The sequence below is a fragment of the Panthera onca genome, chromosome B2, assembly GCF_046562875.1.
Source record: "Panthera onca isolate mPanOnc1 chromosome B2, mPanOnc1 haplotype 2, whole genome shotgun sequence".
Taxonomy (NCBI): Eukaryota; Metazoa; Chordata; class Mammalia; order Carnivora; family Felidae; genus Panthera; species Panthera onca.
Window position 1 is genome coordinate 54,045,222 of NC_138343.1, and position 23,403 is coordinate 54,068,624.

Consider the following 23,403-nt stretch of genomic DNA (forward strand, 5'->3'; position numbering starts at 1 on the left):
ATATCTAACTTTTGCAAATTTAACAAAAATAAACAAACATGTGAACATATTGGAAGGCAATCATGCAAGCAATCTTTATTAACTTTATAGTAATTCTGCCTCTAACCTACCTCATTTGGTTTTTGTGACTTTTGAAAGAGGTAAACCAGATTTGGGGAATTGCCTGCTATTTAAGCAGTCAATAAATGCTACTGAAGAATGACAAACAGAATTGGTGATAATTTTTTTAGGATGATTGATGGGTATGTGGGGATGGTTCATTTTACTTTGTGGATTTGAAATTTTACCCAATACAAAGATTTTTTTAAGTCATTTGAGATAAAAATATATGTAAAATATTTTAACTGTTGTCTATGCTGGAATTTCTCTGAATAGATGATAAAATAATTTCTAAGTCACCTCAGTAGTAATAGTTCCTATTAACAATTTGTATTTTTAGGCAAAAATTTATAGTAGGCACAATAACTCATACAACTGTTAAAAGCACTGTAAGAACTCTAACATAAATTTGTTGTTTTTTTGAAATTTGCTTTCTCTAGGTATTGTAGGTATCTGAAATAAAACATCTTCAGTTTTGAATCTAACATTGGATTTTGTTGGAGAATCTGCAACCTCCCTGGCAGTGAGCACAGAGAGACATGGTGACAGGCTGGGAGATGTCTGGAATATCACTGGCTCTCGATGGAGCAACAAGCTTGCTGAAGAAGCTGCATGTAGATTCCACCATAAATATCAGTGATGCATCAAACCAGAGAATTTCTAGTAGTCAAATAAGCATGCAATATGGTTTCTTGGAAATATGCATTTTCCTGTCCCCAAACGCTTCTCTGCACAGCTAACTTAACACAATAGAGCTCTTACCACAGCAACAAAAACTTCAACCCCTACGATTTGTCATTGTCCTAAATAATCAGTCACTGTACATTTATTATAGCCAACGACTTCCCAGTTTAGTGTTTGGATCTTTAGCAAAAGCGCATGTTTGGAAAAGTAAATAGTAAATAATCAATGTACATGAATGTGAGGACAGCAAAGTTGGTCTAAAATTTGATGATCATATCTAACCAAGTAATGGTGTTTTCGCAATGAAGTTACAGGGTTATTCTTCCCTGTTACCTAAAAATGTATAAAACAGGAATCCGAAAAAAGTGAAAGCAACAAGACCTTTTTATTTTAATATGAAACTATTCCACTGCACTCCTAGGAAAGAAAGAAACCCAAGTTTTTGTGACTGTTGAAACAATATATTGATTTCAGAAAAAATTTTCCTGTTTGTTTACATGCTTCTAACTTTTTATTGCCCAAAGTATATTATATACAGATGTGTAATATAAAACATAAACATCATCAAAAATATCCTGTATATTACATCATATGTATTTGGTTGGTTTTATTGCTACACTCCTTAGTTTTAACTGGTTTGATTCCATAGTATCAGTAGAAAAAAGAATTGAAAACAAAATCATATGGGATGGATAATCACACAAAAAGAAAAATACCATTTTTTAAATGAATGAAAGATAAAACATTCTTCATCAAGAGGCTTCTACTTTGATGTCAGGTTGTCACACACGACAACTTTGCAATGACAAGCCATGCTTCTTCAGTGTACAAGGTCATGTTTAAAGTTGGAAAAGAGGATGCATATAATAGTTGGAAAGTTCAGAGTTGTGGACCCAGGGAACATTCCATAATGCTGCTTGATAAAAATGTGGTCGTACAAAATAAATACGATAAAGGAAATAACTTATGTTAACGTTTGCTACTTTTACTTAAATATAAATAAATCCCATTGAAAACATAAAAAGTATTTGCTTGTTTCTTATTAATGTATAAAATCCAGGGAAAAAATCTTTTTCTGGGCTGGTTTTCTGTTGTCTTCCTACATGGAGATGATAGTTTCCTTAAGATTTTTACCTAGTAGATGGAACACTAAAAAAGAAAAAAAAAAAAAAAAAGATTTTTACCTTGTAATGGAACGTGTGGTCAGTGTCTTCATCTGTTCTATGACATCATTTTCCTGTAAATGTCTTTGATGCATTTGTAATCTTTATAGCTCTTTTCACATTTTCTCTTACAAAATCGTTGTGCTGATGTCCTGCCATAGCCTTTCTTCAACATTAATTTACAATGACATGGTTTTTCCTGGTCCGGCTATTTGCAGGTGAGTTCATGGATGGTGGAGGGGCCAGGGTTCCCTGCCAGGCGTCAGACCGTTCAGAAGCCCTCTCTTCGCAGTCACAGAGACCACAGATTCCAGCCAGCATGGCTCCTCTGACAAGATTTTGTGTAGCCCTCCTCCCTTTGGTCCCCTGACCCAAGCTGAGTCTGGAAGGATTTTTGTTCCCAGCCCTGCATTCCCAGGCCCTTCACCAGCAGCAGCAGCAAACAGGACAGAGCCCTTGCACTTACCAATGAGCCCTTGACCTTCATGGAGTAAGATTCTGCTGGATCTTTCTGAGATGTGCTGTTTAGGAGCCCTCTCAGATAGATACTCTGTGCATTTTCTCTGCATCCCAACTTGTGACTTCTGCTGAAGCTCAGCTTACGTTACCCCTCAGTTATTAGATTTATAGGCTATAGAGTTTGCATTTCTGGATGAGTTTCTCCTTTCAGGAAGTATGCTTTGCTTCTACTTTCTGAGGCCTGCTACTCATAAGGGGCCTTGACATTGTCCTTGCATTTTCTGCACAATTTAACCTTTAATAGCAACTTTTAAGTCCTTGGTTTCTGCAGGTATCATCCATTGCCTGTTTTGCTAAAAATAGCAAGACAGGGCACCTGGGTGGCTCAGTTGGTTAAGCAACTTGGTTTCAGCTAGGGTCACGATCTGGCAGCTTGGGAGTTCGAGGCCTGCGTTGGGCTCCACACTGACAGCACAGAGCCTGCTTAGGATTCCCTCTCCCTCCTTCTCTGCCCATCCCCTGCATGCACATGCTCATATGCTCTCTTTCTCTCAAAACAAATAAACAAACTTAAAAAAAAATAGCAGGACAGCGTGTTTTGCAGTTGTTGGTTTTTTTCCCTCCTTGTTGCTTTATTTGATTTCTTACAGTAAGGAAAAGGTAAATAAGGCTTACTTGGATGTTCTTACCAGAGTTACATCCATTGTTGCCACTGTAGGATTGCTGGAAGAATTAAATTCATCAAGTTAAATCTGAATCAGATTAACAACAAATTTTTTAGTATATCCTTTGCAATATTTAAGATATACTTACACTAAATACTCATCTGTCTTAAATTCAAATTTAACTAGATGTCCTTTATTTTTATTTGTCAAATCTGGCAGCCTTAGCCTATCAAGAGCATAATGTGATCCTAATTCTCATTCTTCTATTCATGATATGCTTTCCCATCTTCCCTGAGGTTCTTTTGACCATGTCTTTCCCTGATACATTAAAATTTTATGAAAATATGTCTTGTTCTCCATCTCTTTTTATTCATTGTTCAGGAAACATGCTTGTCCTTTTCAATCTGGATACTTCTAGCTTTTAATTCTGGGAAATATATATAGGACATATATAATTAATATAATATTAATAATTAATATAAATACAATTATATTGTAAAATATAAATTTATAGATTTATAAATTATAAAGTATATATTTATACATAAAATATAAGGTATACTTAAGTATATATGATACAATATCTATGTTATTTATATTATATTAAACACTGTTACACAAACTCTCAGTGTCCCAGATGGTCCTGGCTATAATAATCCCATTAATGATGGTGGAGATAACACATGTTTCTCCCTTCTTCCACCCAAACTCTTCCTTACATTGCTGTACTTTGGGATTTATTAATATTTTAAATATCCTTTTTTAATTTAATTTTTTTAATGTTTATTTAGTTTTGAGAGAGAGAGAGAGAGAGAGAGACAGAACATTAGCAGGGGAGGTGCAGAGAGAGAGGGAGACACAGAATCCAAAGCAGGCATCAGGCTCTGAGCTGTCAGCACAGAGCCCCTGACTCAGGGCTCAAACCCACAAACTGTGAGATCATGACTTGAGCCGAAGTCGGATGCTTAACCAACTGAGCCATCCAGACACCCGTAAGTATTCTTTTTAGGAAAGAATCAGGAGAAAAGTGAAATATAATAACTATTCTTTTTCACAAATTTCGTGATTATTCTCATAATAATCATAAATTTCTTCCTCTAGATGATTTTTAAAATACTTCTGTCAACTTTCCACTCTCAAAAACAGAAAGGCTGAAATTTTTATTGGGATTATATTTATATACTTACATTTATTTTTTCCGTATAGTTCCTACACATATTTTTTAAAAATTTTTCTAAGACTTTACTTAATTTCACTTAAGTCAGTTAACATACAGTGTAGTATATGTTACTTAAGTTAGTTAACATATAGTGTAGTATTGGTTTCATGAGTAGAATTTAGTGATTCATCACTTACATATAACACCCAGTGCTCATCACAACAAATGCTCTGCTTAATGCCCATCACCCATTTAGCCCATCTCCCACTGCCCTCCCCTCCAGCAACCCTCAGTTTTTTCTCTGTATTTAAGAGTCTCTACAGTCTGCCTCCCTCTCTGTTTCTATCTTACTTTTCTTTCCCTTCTTCTATATTCATCTGTTTTGTTTCTTAAAATCCATGTATGATTAAAATCGTATGGTATTTGTCTTTCTCTGACGGACTTATTTCACTTAGCATAGCAAACCCTAGTTCTATCCACGTTGTTGCAAATGGCAAGATTTCATTCTTTTTGACTGCTGTGTATATTTCATTGTATATAAATATGTACCACATCTTCTTTACCCATTCATCAGTTCAAGGACATTTGGGCTCTTTCCATAATTTAGCTATTGTTGATAGTGCTGCTATAAACAGAGGGGTGCATGTGCCCCTTCAAATCAATATTTTTGTATCCTTTGGATAAATACAAATCCTTTGCTAGGTTGTAGAATAGCTCTATTTTTAACTTTTTGAGAAAACTACATACTGTTTTTCAGAGTGGCTGGCCCAGTTTGCATTCCCACCAAAAGTGTAAGAAGTTTCCCCTTTCTCCCCATCCTCACCAACATCTGTTGTTTCCTAAGTTGTTAATTTTACCATACAGTTGTGGGTCCATTTCTGGGTTCTCTATTGATCTATGTTCCATTGATCTATGTGTCTGTTCTTGTGACAGTACCATACTGTCTTGATGATTACAGCTTTGTAATACAGCTTGAAGTCCGGAATTGTGACTTTGGTTTTCTTTTTCAACATTACTTTGGCTATTTGGTGTCTTTTCTGTTTCCATACAAATTTTAGCATTGTTTGTTTTAGCTCTGTGAAAAATGCTGGTGTTACTTTGATAGGGATTGCACTGAATGTGTAGATTGCTTTGTGTAGTGTAGACATTTTAACAATATTTGTTCTTCCAACCCATGAGCATGGAATGTTTTTTCCATTTCTTTGTGTCTTCAATTTCTTTCATAAGTTTTCTATAGTTTTACCTCTTTGGTTAGGTTTATTCCTAGGTATCTTATAGTTCTGAGCACAATTGTAAATGATATTGATTCCTCGTTTTCTCTTTCTGCTACTTCATTACCGGTGGATAGAAATGTCACAGATTTCTGTACATTGATTTTATATCCTGTGACTTTGCTGAATTCATGTACTGGTTCCAGCAATCTTTTGGTGGAGTCTTTCAGATTTTCCACATATCATGTCACCTGCAAAGAGTGAAAGCTGGACTTCTTCCTTGCTGATTTGAATGCCTTTTATTTCTTACTGTTTTCTGATTGCTGAGGCTAGGACTTCCTGGACTATGTTGAACAACAATGGTGAGAGTGGCCAACACTGTCGTGTTCCTGATCTTAGGGGAAAGGCTTTCAGTTTCCCCCACTGAGGAGGATATTAGGGTGATCTTACACATATTTCAAGGCCTAGATATTGTATTTTATACAATGTTAAGTAATATAAGTGATAATAGGCATTTTCATCTTATCCTTCAGTTAGTCTCTGACAACATGTTAGGGGATGGATGCTATCTATCTTCTTATAGTTTGCATCTCTCTATTCATATATGTATAAGGGGACATCTGTATTACTTCTCTTGTAAACAGTCTTTCATAGTTAACTTACTTAAAATCTCAAGTCATTAAAAGCTAGAAGGGATCATGGAGTCTCTTTTGTCATTTTACAGATGTGGAAGTTAATCCAGAAGTTAAGGGCCCAAGTATTGTGTTTCAGAAACGTAAGTTTACCAGATTCATTACCTCCAGATAAGTGTGGTCAGCCTATGCAGGAAAATCCAAAGTGAGGGAAAAGATAAATTAAGAGAATGAGAAATGAGTTTATAACCCCCTTGTAACATCTAAACTCATAAACCACTATAACTGACCCAAATCTCAAGTGAAACCTTAGGATATATTTCCCCACAGTTAAAAAAAAAAAAAAAAAAAAAAAATCTGGCTTTGAACCCTGAACCAATCAGCAAATAACTTCTTTTTCCAATCTTCCTATTCTAACCAGCTCCCTACTTTACAAAACACCCACTACGAGCACTTGATCCAAGCATAAATATGTATGTATGTATGTATGTATGTATGTATGTATGTATTTTGCCCTAGAAGAAAAGACATTTACTCTGCTCTGTACGCACCTAATACTCATTTTATTTAAGTTTATTTATTTATTTTGGGAGAGAGAGAGTATGTGTTCGTGCAAGCAGGGGTTGGGGGGAGAGAGGGAGAGAGAGAGGGAGAGAGGGGAGTGGGAGAGAGGGAGAGAGGGAATCCCAAGCAGGCTCCATGCTGTCAGCATGGAGCTCAACGCAGGGCTTGATGTTACAAACTGAGATCACAACTTGAGCCAAAATTAAGAGTCGGTTGCTTAACCAACTGACTGAGCCACCCAGGCACCCCGTAATACTCATTTTAAAAGTCCTCCCTGACCTTCCCAGATTAAGATGTTTCTAAACTGTGCCTATGGGGCATTCTGTCTTACTGCAGAAAGCTAAATGTACTTGGTTTATTAAGACACGGGCAGGTCACTGATGTTCTTCTGTTGTAGAGTTTTAACAATCTGAAGGTGCTGCCTAGATTCTGTTGAGATCCCCATTTCCACACTCCTTGATATGGTAAGAGGGGGCAAATTTGACAATCTTTGGGTCTGCACCCATTCAAATTCACTTGACCCATAATAATGAGGTAAGTTTCACACTGAATCTGAAGCTCTGAACTTTGTTAAGCTCTTTGGCACTAAATTTATTTTTGATTCCCAGGACTAAGAATAAAACTTTGGGTTCTGTTTTGTTATCCTTTGTCCTTTTGTTAAAAGTGGCCTGTATTTTTTATTCCTGTTTAATTTTTGCTTTTGTTTTGGTTTGTTTATATGAAGTCTATAGAGAGAAAGCAGGCATATATTTGGTAAGCCCACCATTCAAATTAGTTGTGGAGAATAAAGAATAAAAAAACGTCATTATAATGGAATCCTTTGGACAAACGTGGTTTAGGTCATCTTTCAAAACTTTGTAAGAACACTCCTTAGTCTTATCTTTGTGCTTCTGAGAACTGCCTTGATTATTTTCAATGCCTGAACTGGGACCAGAGGTTTTCATGCATAGTGGTGATGACAGCAAGCCATTAGTTAGGATATGGAGACACAGAAACCATAAACAATGCTTCATCCAGGTCAGTTCTCATGGGGTTCTCTGCCTCTCCATTACATCACTACAGTTCTTACTTACCATGCCATCTTTTCAAATGGCACAATTTCACCAAGAATAATCAAGAACTACAGTGGCATCTTGGGGGAATCTTTAATTATGACTGATTGTCCTTTTCGGAGGGACTTAGAACAATAAGGTGACAAAATACCTAACCAAGAAGGTCAGCCTTCTTTGATTGCCATCAGAAAGAATCAGAGCTTAGTCTTGACAATAGAATTGTTTCCCAAAAGAGTCTATGGCTAAAGCTAATGAAAAAATGTGAAAAATTTAGTATTGTTTCACTCTTGGGAATTCCCTATTCATCTTGTGTCATTTCTCTACTCCATTATACAATCTCCCTTCCTTTTTTTAAATTCAAGTATAATTGACTACAGTGTTATATTAGTTTCAGATGTACAATATAATGATTAAACAATTCCTTTTTTTTTAAGATTTTATTATTTTTTAAGTAATCTCTACATCCAGCGTGGGGCTCAAACTTGTAATCCCCAGATCAAGAGACACATGCTCTACTGACTGAGCCAGCCAGGCATCTGTAAACAATTCTATTCACATACACAATCTCTCTTCTTTTTATGTTCCACCTACCATTTAAACACACAAAGGTCATCTCCTTTCCCACATGAACTTGTAATTGTAAAGTTGAAATTTTCACTTAAAATTATGAAGAGTAGATTTTGAACCAAGACGAAGGCAGATGTGAAAGCCATATTTAAAGAATTTCTAAAACCTCAGGAAAAATTAGATACATTTAAGAAGGAATTCTGAGTGCTCCTATCTACTCAAAATCTCAGTCTTCTTGATTTAAACTAATTAGTGCATTTATTAATATGCCCCTAAGGAAAAAAACACTTGATTACAAAAAATGAATTGGAGAATGCCAGAAAATGACCTAAGTGTTCTGAAAAACCATAGAACTGAAGAATACTTAAAAATGCTGTAGTAATCAGGGGCACACCTGGCTGGCTCAGTCAGAAGAACATGCAACTCTTGATCTCAGGATTGTGAGTTCAAGCCCTTTGTTGGGTATAGAGATTACTTAAATAAAAAGGGGTGCCTGGGTGGCTCAGTCGGTTGAGCGGCCAACTTCAGCTCAGGTCATGATCTCGCGGTCCATGAGTTTGAGCCATGCGTTGGGATCTGTGCTGACAGCTGATAGCCTGGAGCCTGTTTCAGATTCTGTGTCTCTCTCTCTCTGACCCTCCCCCCTTCATGCTCTGTCTCTGTCTCAAAAATCAATAAACATTAAAAAAAATTTTTTTAAATAAATAAACACTTTTTCAAAAATCTTTTTAAAAAATGCAGGAGTAATTACATTAATCTTCTTAACGCTATATCTCAAATCCGCCCAATTTCTAGAATTGAGTAGAAATTGATCCAGTCCCATAAACAAAGGTAAGGAGAATCCAATGAGGATATAAAGTATCACCCAGTAAGAATTTTTAGGCAGTATTCTGGAACGGATATATAGATGTTTCCACACCATGTCCATCTTCTTTAGAAATGGATCAAAATGTGAATTTTTAAGTTAGCTGTGTAAACAAAAGATTGTGTGGTAAATCATCCCTTGATCCAAGCTACAACAAATGTCAGAATCTTTTGTAAATGTTCCAGTGACAATGAGTACACCTAACACCCAGATCTTGGTTAAATACCATTTCCCACCAAAGGAAAAGGGGCTTCTTATAGAAATGGCTGATTCCAGGGCAGGGGCAGAGAAGGTACCAAATGTACTTGGAACATGGTATGTTACGCCAGAAAGTAAGGGACTGCTCAAAGAATGATGGCCATGTGAGGCTGCAAAAGGGACTACAACTGGCCAAATTTGGGACAAACTGGCATCAAAATAAATTAGGACTGTAATGGATTATAACCCATTGAATAAAACAGAAATCCATGAATCCATAATGATAATAAATCAAAAAGTAAGGGAGAAGGGAAGACCCTTTATTATATAGCAGAATGTCAATTAAAAATATGGGAAGGGTGGTAGAGTTGGAAAATTACTATTTACAACTATAATAGTAAAGATTGATCAGGCAAGATTGAAGTGTTAAGTTTCATGAGAAAAGGGTATTTGCATATTCTCAGTGAATTATCCCACAGATTGATTGTACACTGCAAGGAGAAAAATCTAACTATGCAGTAGAAAAAAATGGAAGAAAGTGGACAATACTTTCACCAGATGATTATCACCAATAATCTTCATCATCAATAAGGGGCAGATGGATATCATGTGTCTCTGAATGTGATTCCCTAAAAGCAACACAAGATCATGTATGTAGTATTCTGGTCAGAGACATAACCTGCATGTGATCATGAGGAAACACTGACAAACTTAAACTGAGGAACATTCTATAAAATAATGGCCCATATTCTTCAAAAATATCAATGTCATGAAAAAAGGAAAGGTTGAGAAACTGTTCAAAATTAAAGAAGAATAAAGAGATATGAAAATTAAAATTAAAAAAGGAAATCCTGCCATTTACAACAGCATGGGTATACCAGGAGGACATTATGCTAAGCTAAATAAGCCAGACACAGAAAGATACTGCACGATTTCGTGTGTGAAATGTAAAAAAACTGAACTCAAGGAATCAGAGAGCAGAATGGTGATTACCAGGGACTGTGGGGATGAGGGAAACGGGGAGATGTTGGTCCAAGAGTACAAACTTTCAGTTATGAATAAGTTCTGGAGACCTAGTGTATAGCGTGTGACTATAATAATAATGTATTATATACTTGAAATTTGCTGAGAGTAGATCTTTTTTTTTTTTTAAGTAAGCTCCATGTCCAATGTGGGGCTTGGATTTGTGACCCCAAGATGAAGAGTTACATGCTGTACCAACTGAGCCAGCCACGTGCCCCAGGATAGTAGATGTCAAGTGTTCTCACTACACAGACACAAAAATGGTAACTATTTTTGTGATGGATGTATTAACTTAATTGTGGCAATCATTTCACATGTATAATAATATCAAAACATCATGTACATGTAAATATACACAGTTTTATTTGTTTACCGTACCTCAATAAAGCTAGGGAAAAAATTGCTTTATTTCTGTAATAGCAATAAACAATCAAAAATCATAACCCATTGAATAAAAATAGAAATGTATGAATCATGATAATGGATAGATAAATCAAAAAGTAGGCGAGTAGGGAAGACCTTCTTTATAGTAGAATGACTACTGAAAATGTGTGAAGGGTAAAATTTCTAGAAGGAAACAAAGATGAAAATATTTGTAACTTTGTTTAAGCAAAGATTTCTTAGATATACTACCAAAAGCGTGATCAAGAAAAGCAAAAAATTGGCAAATTAAACTCAATCAAAAGTAAAACTTCTCTTTGAAAGACAATTTTAAGAAATGGAAAGTCAAGCCACAGACTGGAAGAAAATATTTGGAAATCACATATGTGTTAAAGGACTTGATTCCAGAATAAATAAACAACTCTTAAAATTCAATAACAAGAAAATAATTTACAGAGTGGGCAGAAGATCTTAACAGACAAGACCGATGAAGATACATGGATGGCAAATGAATGCATAAAAAGATTTTCAACATTGGGGCGCCTGGGTGGCGCAGTCGGTTAAGCGTCCGACTTCAGCCAGGTCACGATCTCGCGGTCCGTGAGTTCGAGCCCCGCGTCAGGCTCTGGGCTGATGGCTCGGAGCCTGGAGCCTGTTTCCGATTCTGTGTCTCCCTCTCTCTCTGCCCCTCCCCCGTTCATGCTCTGTCTCTCTCTGTCCCAAAAATAAATAAAAAAAAAAAAAAAACGTTGAAAAAAAAAAGATTTTCAACATTATTAGTAATTAGGTTAATACAAATTAAAATCACAATGGGATATCACTACATACCTATTAGAATATCTAAAATGGAAAAGACTATCCATGCAACAATTACTGAATTGAAAGGCATAACCATATTTGGGCTCCAGCCACATAATTACTGCCTGTTTTCCAAGAATGTAACTGAATGACTCCCACCTGCAACCTTTCAAAGTACTTGTTCCACTGAAATCCCACTAGCACATTAAAGAAATTGTTTAAATGCAAATCTCTCCTAGACTTTTAAGAGATTTAAAAATGGTTAATTTACATACAGCTTTTGAGTCTATCATCTTGGCAGATGTTTCTTTTTCTCAATTTTCATCTGCAAGTCCCAAATTAGCTGGTACAAATGCACCTGCAGTTTTAGTCCACTTTGTGGAAATGCAAACAGATTCATCAAATACTAGCTAGGATGTAAGTAATCAAACACCATGTTCTCCTTTAGACCAGCAAAAACAAGCCTTCAAATGAGAAAGTAAATATCTGCTGGGCATAAATAACAGACATAGATAAAGTCAGCTGAAAAATTAACAGACCGTATTTCTCCCAAAGAAATACTGCACTTGTAGAATCAAGGTGACCTTGGTGACTACTCCTATCTTATTTACACAATGAGAAAATTTGTTCCCAAACTCATAGAGTAGCAACATTGTTGTTTGAAAATCTATCAGTAAGAATGAAATCGCCCTTCCTTGGCTGGTCACTGACACACAGAGAACAAGCCACATATCAAACCAAGTGCAAGGCTACAGATAAGAGGGTTCTGGGCCAACAATTAGTATGTATGTTAATTTTGTAGTTTTTAAGTTAACAGGACTCCGGGTCCAAATTGTAGTCCAGACGTGACGTTGAACTCTTACACACAGCCCTAATTGGCTTTGAACCTATCAAAATACTGTTTCATTTAAATTTCATCTACCTCTACCTTCCTAAAAATTTCCTAATTACTCTATTGCTTTGTCTTGTGAGATGCCTTAGTTCCTCTGCTGTGTGATCTCACGCATTGTAGACCACTGTCAAAATCATAAAGGGGATTTTGTGGGACCACAGATAGGTTAGGTGATCTTGGTCTGATAGGGCTAGGAGGAAAAGCTTTAAAAGTATATTCTCAGTTAACACATGTTTTCATAAACTGTATCTGTTCACATTCGTTAATGTGTAAATACTGAAAACAAAAAAGTTGGCCACTATTTAGTAAGGAAGTATCTGAGCAAACAACGAAAGAGCATTTTAACACTACTGATCTAAATTATCTAGAACGATATTTGTATTGAAAGAAGGGGAGGAGAAGAAAAAAATTAAAAAGTAGAAGAAAGGTGGGGAGAGGGAGACAGATTAAGAAAGAAAAGCCATCTATTAATACTACTTTGGTACCGTAAAAGCCTAGAGGAACGCAACCGCCGCATCTCAGAGCTCCTTTCCACTTTTCAAATATACTCAGGACGGTCTCGGGCGGCACTAGAACTACAACTCCCAGGTTCCTGCGCGGCGCGGAGAAGGCAGGCCGGGACTGTGCGAAAGAGACTCCGGGGGATAGCGGGCCAGAGCCGGCCGCTCCTCCTTTTAAAGCGGTTTCGCACCTCTTTCCGCCCGCGGCGTCGGTGGCGTCGATGGCGATGGCGGCGGCGGCGGCGGCGCAGTCCACGCAGGGGCGGGTCACGGCGGCGCGAAGCGGTGCTGGGCGGGAAGGGAAGTCGTAGCGGCGGCGATCGCAGCAGCGGTGGTGCTGTCAGTTAGGCCGTCGGAGAAATGGGAGACCCGGGGTCGGCGGTGAGTGGTGGAGCGTCGGGCCGCGGCGTTCTCAGCCGCGCCGCGAAAGGGCTTTGTGTTTTGTTGAGTGTGCGGCCTGCTGTGCGCCCGCGGGGCGAAAGCCTCGGCGTCTCGGGCCGAGCCCAGCGTTCGGGCCTGGTGCGGGTCCTAACGACGACCCAGCGGTAACAATGGCCGCCCGGCCGCCCCCGGTCCCCTACGCCGGCCCCGGTGCTCCCTGTTGTCGCCGCTCTGCCCGCGAGAGCGACATTTTGAGACAGGATCGCTCTTCGGCGGTGAGCGTGCATCCCTCCTCCTCGAGCAGATAGGGGAATTCGCAGGGGCTGGGGAGTCGTTTTCGGCGTCCGCTCCCCGTGGCTCCGCGTCTGCAGAGGCAGAACGCGACTCCATGGAGTTCTGTTCTTAGTCGGATTTGCATGCAGTTGTGCTGTTAGGTTTCCTCAAGAGCTCGTTGTTTTAAAAAGCTCTTTCTTTTTCGTTCCTTTTGGGAAAGTCTCTTCCACCAAGTACGTGGCTGTATAGATAAGCGTGTTTTGGCTTATTTTTATAGATAATAGAATCTGTCCCTCCAGCTGGGCCCGAAGCATCTGAGTCAACAACGGATGAAAATGAAGATGACATTCAGTTTGTTAGTGTAAGTAGCAACGACATTCGGGTTTTTCCTAGAGTCCCAAGACTGCGCGTGGTAAGCCATTATGTGATTGTACTGCACCTGTCCACTCCTCATTGAGCAACTGTGTATGAACGTCTGATAGGTACTAGACACCGGGGAGCGTGGCGTAGGATTAGGAAATTTCCCCAAAGAGGCCTCTGAGCAGCTGCGGTAGCCGTCACAAAGACTGCCGAAAGTCCGTGGTGCTCACTCCATCACGCTTCTCGTGCGTTTATTTAGCGCCGTTTTAATGCTTAGTCTAGGCGTGTTTCCAAGAGGGACAAGGTTGTCCTGTAACAGATGACGATGCAGGCGAGGGAGAGAGGACAGGTGATGATGAGGAAGGAGGTAGAGAACAAGAAGGCTTGCAAGAACTCAAAATCTGAGCGTTATGTAGCTGCATAACATGAAGGCGACTAGCTTGAAGACTTCCCTGACCTGTGAGATCATGGTGTTTGTTACAGCATAGTGCAGGAGTTGATGTTCATATGGAGATCCCCGCATCACCAGGAACACACATATTTTTCAGAATTTCGTCCCTTCGGGTCAGTGGTCTTTAAGCATTACCAAGGGTAAATGTGCGGATTGCGGGGCCTCACCCTTCCATACCCACTGAATCGGAATTTGTAGGTGGGACCTAGGAGTCTTCCTTTTGGAAAGATGAAAGGACATATGAATCTCTGAACCACAGTTTGTAAAGCCTTGGTTTAGGCAGAGTGGGGGTTATGACGTATTTGGAGATGATTTTCACCCAAAACTGTCAAGAGTTGCAAAGGCTCAGCTTAAAGTGGTATCTTAGCTACCTTAAAACTTGTCCAAACCAGTAATTACTTGAGGTTTGCTGTGAGAGGTGTATATATTTTTTTTTTTTTAAATGAGTGCCTGTTTAATGTATGTATGTTCTTGAATTGCTATAGATTTAGGGCAACCTGATAAACCACAATTTTTTTTCATAAATTGTTTTTTAAATCAAATAAAATCTCATCTTTAAACGTTGTGTTAACATGTCGTTTCTTGTAGGGTCATACAGAAATTCTTTACAAGATTATTTCTGTGACATTCTTGCCCATTAATTGTACACATGGTACTCCCCCCTTTTTTTGACACTTGGTACTTTATAAATTTGGGGGTACAAAGAGAGGTTGTATGCTAACTCTGCCTTCCCTGTGTTGTGGAGTAAATGATGTAACTATGAAAATTGAAGATCCACAGTGTCTGTTTTTGTACTGAAAAGCATTTGGAAAGAGTATTTCATGGGTCTTCAGGAAAAATACTTTGGTTCCTCCTGACTGTGGTATAAAAATCAAAGCGAATGGGACATTATTATCTTCATGATATTTTGTGCAGCCAGAACTAGGAGTGGCATAGATGTTATATGACACGTGCCTTTGAGAAATGGAAGGACTCTACAAAGTTAAGGTTGGAAAAATGAATAGGTACAGGTTTGTGTAACACTCTGTGGATTGAAGTATTATATTCTAAATTCTTACTGAGTTGCTATCTGATTGAGTTGCTTACTGAGGTTTAAAACTCTTAATTTAAATATAATTTTAAATACAGAGAATCTTTTGTATCTTTAAAAAAAAATTTTTTTTTTAATGTTTGTTTATTTTTGAGAGAGACAGAGACAGAATGCGAGTGGGTTGGGACAGAGCGAGAGGGAGACACAGAATCCGAAACAGGCTCCAGGCTCTGAGCTGTCGCACAGAGCCCGACGGATGTGGGGCTCGAACTCACGATCTGCGAGATCATGATCTGAGCCAAAGTCGGACGCTCAACTGACTGAGCCACCCAGGCGCCCCTGTATCTTTGCCTCCAGAGTTTTGTACCTCCAACTTGATAGAACTTCTTATCGTTTAGCCTTGTTTCCAAAAATTGATCAAATATTTGACAGCTCTATAAGGAGAAGTGAATTATATAGGCATACCATGTTTTATTGCACCTCACAAATGCTGTGTTTTTTACAAGTTGAAGGTTTGTGGCAACCCTGTGTCAAGCAAGTCAGTTGGCACAATTTCCCAATAACATCTGCTCACTCTTGTGTCTTTGTCATGGTTCAGTAATTCTCACAGTATTTCAAGCTTTTTCATCATTATTTTGTTGTGATCTGTGATCAGTGATAAATCACTGAAAGATCAAATGATGTTTAGCATTTTTTAGCAATAAAGTATTTTTTAATTAAGCTGTGTATGTATTTTTTAGACATAACACTATTGCACACTTAAAAGACTACAGTATAATATAGACATAACTTTTATGTGCACTGGGAAACCAAAAAATTCATTTGACCCACTTTATTGTGATATTCACAATATCATTCTTGGCAGTATTTTGGAAGTATGCTTATGTGGATCTAAGTAGAATTGCAGTATCAGAAAGGAGAGTAGGGATGCGTGGGTGGCTTGGTTGGTTGAATGTCCAGCTCATGATTTTGGCTTAGGTCATGATCACATGGTTCATGGTTTGAGCCCCATGTTGGGCTCTGCGCTGGTGGCATGGAGCTTGTTTAGGATTCTCTCTCTTCCTAGGCCCCTCTCCTCTGCTCACACACTCTCTCTCTCTCTCAAAATAAATAAGTATAACATTAAAATTTAAGAAAAAAGAGGGTAAAAATATTTCTGTTGCTTTTAAATGGTTACACACACACACACACAAAACAATGATAATTTAATTCTACTTTATTTTTTAATTTAATTCTACTTTAAAATACATTCAGAGGGGCACCTGGGTGGCCCAGTAGGTTAGGTGTCCGACTCTTAATCTCAGCTCAGGTCATGATCTCACGGTTCATGAGATTGAGCCCCAAGTTAGGCTCTGTGCTGACAATATTGAGCCTGCTTGGGATTCTCTGTCTCATTCTGCCTGTCCCCTGCTTGTGTGCACATTCTCTCTCTCAAAATAAATAAATAAGCTCTTAAAAAACTCTTTAAATAAAAATAATAAAATTAAATACATTCAGAAACAGAATTTACTTCCCTTTGTAACTCCATTCTGTGCTGGGCTCCACTAGGATGTGCTTATTTCTTCATGTTTTTTATATTACCATCTAGTAAAGATGAAAGGCTGCTGGGTATGGTTCTCTGCTTGAGGATTCTTCAGATACAAAAAGAACATTTTTTTGTGTTCCTTTTATATCTTTTATCAAGAAGTATGTTACTGGGGTGCCTGGGTGGCTCAGTCAGTTAAGTGTGTTTCTGCCCAGGTCATGATCTCACAGTTGATGAGTTGAAGGCCCACATTCAAGCTTTGGATCCTCTGTCCCCCTCTCAGCCCCTCCCCCGCTTGCAATCTGTCAAAAATAAACATTAAAAAAAAAAGTATGTTACCACTTGATGTATTCTAGTATGGATTCCTTAGTCTTTTCATATAAATTTCTTTCCCGCCTTCATTCTTCATTAGAGCATCTCCTTTGTGTTCTGCCATATAAATATATATGTATGTGCAGCTAAATAAACACAATATCCTGAAAGAAAGGAATGATAGAAATTTGGGGGTACAAAAAGAGCCCTTTGTTATAAATTTTACTATAATATATATACAGAAGACTGTACTTCCTCATTGTTGGTCTTCACTCTATTTCAGTACTACATTACTATTTGTCTGGATTATCTTGTTACTAGTCTTCCCACACTTCATACTTTCCTCACCTTGAAACAGAGCTCTAATTGTTGTTCCTATCTCAACACTATTGATTGATTCATTTACCTATAGAATAAAATCTAGGTTTTTGAGCCAGGTATTTAAGGCCTCATGTGTGTTGCAGGTAGTATGTATGTAAAGAAAGAATTGAGAAAATCAGGGCTTCATGTTTGCTTGTGTAGGATGTGGAAGATAAAGCAGAGCTATTGAAGAACTATGCGATTTTGAGCTTAGATAACTAAAAGATTATTGATAGTCATACATTTAAAAAATACACTACCATGAGGTCTGTCTCTGTCTTTTTAATACCATCCCTGTACTCTTCCCATTTTCAAAGGAATCCATATGGTTTTATTCCTCTATGTAGATTTAGTTTTTCTTTGGGTTTTGTCATCGTTACTTCTTCATCTCCTCTGAGTCTTTCATGTGCTGCTTTTGTTTCTGATTATTCTGTTCCACCTACAAGACTTCCTCTCTGGAGGAATTCTTGCTAATTCCAACAACAACAACAAAAACCTATTGATTGTAAATTCAAGTTTGGTTTGAATGGTTTTCATGACTTGTGAATTTGCTCAATCCTTTTTTAGGAAGGACCATCAAAACCTGTTCTTGAATACATTGATCTGGTCTGTGGTGATGATGAAGAGCCTAGCATCTATCATAGTGATGTAAGTACATTATACCTGTGGTTTTTCAGTTCTGTCATCAAGTGCAAAATGTGTTAGAGGTGGCTTGAACTGGCTTGCAAGAACTGATGGTTAGATTTTCAGGAGTTTTATGAAGCTGATTTGTTAAACATAGCCGTTATTAAAAACTAAAGTGTATAAACCTACAAGGAAATAAATTACTACATTTAAGGTAGTAAATACTCAAAACTCCTCATATCTTTATTTATTTATATCTATTGTATCTGTATGATAGAAATATTTTATAACAGCATACTCCTCCTGCAACATGATTGGAGTATTTACACCACGGTAATCAGCAAACTCAAAATTGGGGCTTGATTAATTATTTATTGATTATCTGAACTTCAGAAAGTGATGGATAAAATGTTAATGTAGAGTAAGCCAAAAGATGTAAATTACTAAACTGTATTTAATATGAACAATTGAGGAAAACTTGCATTATTAATGAAAACCCTCCTTTGATTCAACAAAGATGTTGATATCATTGGTGACTGAGTGGAGTTCTGATATAAATCTTCATTTTTTTCACTTTTTACCTTATTTGTTAAATGAAAACGTTAACCACTTTTCATATTGGAACTATACTAATTTTTAAATCATATGAGCAGCTTCTTTGTTGGATGATAAACATTTGTAGATTTCATGACAGATTTCATGACATTACTGGTTATAAAATTTTGAAAACTGGGGTGCCTGGCTGGCTCAGTTGGAGGAGCATGTGACTTGATCTCAGGGTTGTGAGTTTGAGCCCCATACTGGGTATAGGGATTACTAAAAAATAAACAAATAAACTTAAGAAAACAACGTGGTAGTGAATTTGTCAACAAATAGCAAGTCGTATTGAAATTATAGGTACAAACTGAAAGGCAAGGTAAGTAATTTAAAATTTATTTCTAAAATCATTAACAAATTTTTTTAATGAGGCTATTTTTGGTTTTTTAGATATAGGGCTCTGTTACTTCAACCTAGAGTGCTTTCTCTTTTTTCTTTTTTAAAGTTTTTTTTTGGGGTTTTTTTTTTGTTGTTGTTGTTGTTGTTTTTTTTTTTTTTTTTTTTTTTTTTTTAGTTTATTTATTTGAGAGAGACAGAGACAGCACAAGCAGGGAAGGGACAGAGAGAGAAAGGGAGAGAGAATCCCAGGCAGGCTCCACGCTGCCCATGGAGAGCCCAATGCAGGGCTTGAACTCATAAAACCACGAGATCATGACCTGAGCCGATACCAAGAGTCTGACACCTAACCAACTGAGCCACTCAGGCACCCTGTAAGTTTTTATTATTATTTATATTTATTTTTGAGACACATACACACACACACACACACACACACAGAAAGTGGGGGAGGGGTGGAGAGAGAGGATCCCAAGCAAGCTCCACACTCAGTGCAGAGCTTGACACAGGGCTCGAACTCACAGACCATGAGATCATGACCTGATCTGAAATCAAGAGCTGGCCACTTAACTGACTGAGCCACCCAGGCACCTTCAGGTTATTTTATTTAATTTTTTTTAAGTTTATTTATTTTGAAAGAGACCATGTGAGCAGGGGAGGGGCGGAGAGAGAGACAGAATCCCAAGCAGGCTTCACACTGTCAGCACAGAGCCCCACTCAGGGCTTGAACTCATGAGCTATGAGATCATGACTTGAGCCGAAATCAAGAGTCAATGCTTAACTGACTAAGCCAGCCGCCCCCATTAACAGAAACTTTTACATCAACTCTTAAAGTGTTATCGTGAACTTGACTTATATATGTAAAATTATTTTTCAGATTCTGTTCCCTAAAATGCCAAAACGACAGGGAGATTTTTTGCATTTTTTAAATGTGAAGAAGGTGAAAACAGACACAGAAAGAAATGATAACAGAAATCATTGTGGACTGTCTAAGTCAGAGGAATCAAATTTCAAATATGTTGAAAAACCAGTCATTGAAGAAAATCCATCATGTTCCTCAAAGGAAGAAACAGATAATCTGGTGCTTCCAGATTGTTGGAATGAAAAACAAGCATTTATGTTTACAGAACAGTACAAATGGCTTGAAATAAAAGAAGGTAAATTAGGATGTAAGGATTGTTCAACAGTTCGGCATTTGGGATCAAAAGCAGAAAAGCATGTCCATGTGTCCAAGGAATGGATTGCATATTTAGTAACCCCTAATGGCAGTAATAAAACTACTAGACAAGCTTCTCTGCGGAAAAAAATTAGGGAACACGATGTTTCTAAAGCCCATGGTAAAATTCAGGATCTCTTGAAGGAATCAGTTAATGACTCAATTTCTAATTTAGTGCATAAAAAAAAAAAAAAAAATATTGATGCTACCATAAAAGTTTTCAATACAGTTTATAGTTTAGTAAAACATAATAGACCTTTGTCTGATATTGAGGGGGCAATAGAATTACAAGAGAAAAATGGAGAGGTCAGCTGTTTAAATACACGATACAGTGCAACAAGAATAGCAGAACATATTGCAAAAGAAATTAAAATGAAGATATTTAAGAATATGATAGAAGAGCATGCCAAAATCTGCATCATAATTGATGAGGTATCTACAGTTTCAAAGAAAAGCACTCTAGTGATTTATCTCCAATGCACAGTTCAGTCGGCTCCCGCACCAGTTATGTTGTTCGTTGCTTTAAAAGAATTGGTCTCCGCCACAGCAGAGTTTATTGTCAATACGTTATTGAATACTTTAAATGATTGTGGGTTTACTAATGAATATTTGAAAGCAAATTTAATTGCGTTTTGTTCTGATGGTGCTAATACAATGCTGGGAAAAAAGTCTGGAGTAGCTACAAAGTTGTTAGAATATTTTCCTAAAATCATTATTTGGAACTGTTTAAATTATCGATTACAGTTGTCACTTGATGATTCAATATCTGAAATAAAACAAGTTAATCATTTTAAACTATTTCTTGATAAAATTTATTCCATTTATCACCAGTCTAATAAAAATCAAAACAAGCTTTTAGAAAATGTAGCTGAAGATCTTGAAATTGAAATTGTTAAAATTGGCCGGGTAATGGGACCAAGATGGACAGCATGTAGTTTACAAGCTGCTACTGCTGTATGGCATGCATATCCTGTATTATATATGCATTTTTCTCATTCTTGTTCTGGTTTGGCAAAGAGATTATCTAACATTAATTTCTTACAAGACCTTGCTTTAATGATTGACATTCTTGAAGAATTTTCACTACTTTCAACTGCATTACAGTCAAGATCAACTAACATTCACAAAGCACAAAAATTGATCAAACGCACCATAAGAGCTTTGGAAAATTTAAAAATCAGTACTGGAAAGCATGAGTCTCAAATTGAGGGTTTGATTAAGTCAGATAAGTTTAAAGATATTCCATTTAATAAAAACAATGAATTTAATGCTCTTCCAAGGAGTATGTTACTAGAAAATATAATTGAACACATGCATTTACGTCTTTTATCTGACAGAAACCATGACGAAAGTATTTTTAATTATTTTGACTTGCTAGAACCTTCTACATGGCCTTATGAAGAAATAACTTCACCATGGATAGCTGGTGAAAAAAAATTATTTCATCTATGTGAAATTTTAAAATACGAAATTGATTTGAATGATTTTCGAGAATTTGTACATGATAATATAAAATCAAACAATGTTTCAATTCCTATAGCTATACAAAAAGCTAAAAAGATAGTTAACACTATTGCAATCAATAATGCTGAAGCTGAAAGAGGTTTCAATTTAATGAATATAATTTGTACAAGGGTGAGAAATAGCTTAACAATAGACCACATATCAGATTTAATGACAATAAATTTATTGGGGAAGGAGTTAGCAGATTGGGATGCAACTCCATTTGTAACGTCCTGGTCAAATTGTAACCATAGGTTGGCTACAGATAAAAGAGTTAGGCAAAAATCAGCAAAAGCCTTCTGTGAGAATCAGTTGGCTATATGGAACTTACAATAAAGGGTATTATATATGTTTTTATCATTTGTAAATTGTGTGCTATACATCTCTTATACATAAAAAATTCTTTGAAAGTCATTTGCTAAACTTTTATTAACATGTTGTTTAAAAGGCATTCTCCAAAAAGCTAAAGTTGATTGTTTTTAGGAGTTACATAGTTAGAGATTAGCCCACGTCTGCTAGAGGGCCATGATATATATTCTGTACAGAACATTCAGCCATTTCCACTTTTGCTGTCTTACTTTTTACTTAAGATGCAAAAGAATAACAACCCAGTCAAGTTCTAAGCCCTAGAAATTATATGGATGTAAAATGAAATAAAAATTGCAAACTTTTTGGCTCTTTCTCATTTCTGTATCTGTGCTAATACAGTAATCTCTAGCACGTGTGGCTATTAAGCACTTGAAATGAGCTCAATAGGACTAAGCAAATTTTTAATTTCAATTAAATATAAAAAAGTGTAAAATATTTTAAAAACTCAACTTTTAGAAATACATTTGTTACCTTGCTTATGATTCTTGTAGCGTGCCTGTCAGACTCATGTGTCATGTCTAGTATTACATAAAAACACATCACGGAATTGGTGTCAACAGATTCAGTGCACATAACTTTTTTTCTTTGAATTGATATAACATAGCATTTTTATCTGAGTATTTTATATAGACAACAGGAACTAGTGATACTTATATAAATCATACTGGTAATTAGATTGAAATACCTATTTTAATTGTAATTATTTTTCTAGTTTAGACATGAATATGAACACATTTTTAAATTTAAAATGAAGGCATACTGAAAAAGAAGTAGAGATGCAGAAGCTAGTACTACAACTGGAACAGTAAACAAGCTGGAAGAAGGTACGTTACAGATTTCATGATGAATGGTAATTGCAGTGGCTGTGGGCAGAGGAAAACGAGCTGTTACTTAACAAAGACAGTAGACTGGGTAATACTGAGACTGTTTCAGCAAATGCATAATGACTGAATGAAATCTTTCAAAGTCAAAAAAGAATTGAAATTTAGCTACTTGAAATCAGAATTAAATGTTGAACAAAAAAATTTTTTAGCAATTTTTAAACGAGTTGAGCTTGTTAAGTTTGGCCAGCTATAAAACAGCTTAAATTTTTACATGAAATAGAACTGGTTTTAGATGGATAGATAGTGAAATATTTAGTAATAGAAATTGTT

The 23,403-nt window shown here is 36.9% G+C and overlaps 2 protein-coding genes across 5 annotated transcripts in view; both read left to right on the top strand.

Annotated features, from left to right (window-relative positions):
- BEND6 (BEN domain containing 6) overlaps positions 1–1,734 on the top strand; it is a 63,281-nt gene extending 61,547 nt beyond the window's left edge. For both annotated transcript variants that reach the window (XM_060615817.3, XM_060615818.3), the window contains one exon: positions 540–1,734. The gene's annotated coding sequence lies outside the window, so the exon portion shown is untranslated. The remainder of the gene's footprint in view (positions 1–539) is intronic.
- An 11,304-nt stretch (positions 1,735–13,038) lies between these two features.
- Positions 13,039–22,565, top strand: KIAA1586 (KIAA1586 ortholog). Of its 3 annotated transcripts, none has more exons than XM_081795751.1 (4): positions 13,039–13,293; positions 13,844–13,927; positions 18,172–18,252; positions 20,039–22,565. In XM_081795751.1, exons 1-4 carry the CDS (start codon positions 13,273–13,275, stop codon positions 22,214–22,216), a joined length of 2,364 nt encoding a protein of 787 aa, XP_081651877.1. In that variant the 5' UTR covers positions 13,039–13,272; the 3' UTR covers positions 22,217–22,565. The 3 variants fall into 3 exon arrangements, with proteins under 3 accessions (XP_081651877.1, XP_078303161.2, XP_081651878.1); XM_078447035.2 differs by lacking the exon at positions 13,039–13,293 and adding an exon at positions 13,343–13,568; XM_081795752.1 differs by lacking the exon at positions 13,039–13,293 and adding an exon at positions 19,340–19,535 and having other exon boundaries at positions 13,608–13,927.
- Positions 22,566–23,403: the final 838 nt, after the last annotated feature.

Coding starts and splice junctions, on each gene's coding strand:
- KIAA1586 (XM_078447035.2), top strand. CDS start 13,464: ATGGCCGCCCGGCCGCCCCCGGTCCCCTACGCCGGCCCCGGTGCTCCC. Junction 13,569..13,843: donor GACAGGATCGCTCTTCGGCG/GTGAGCGTGCAT, acceptor TTATTTTTATAG/ATAATAGAATCTGTCCCTCC. Junction 18,253..20,038: donor CTAGCATCTATCATAGTGAT/GTAAGTACATTA, acceptor ATTATTTTTCAG/ATTCTGTTCCCTAAAATGCC.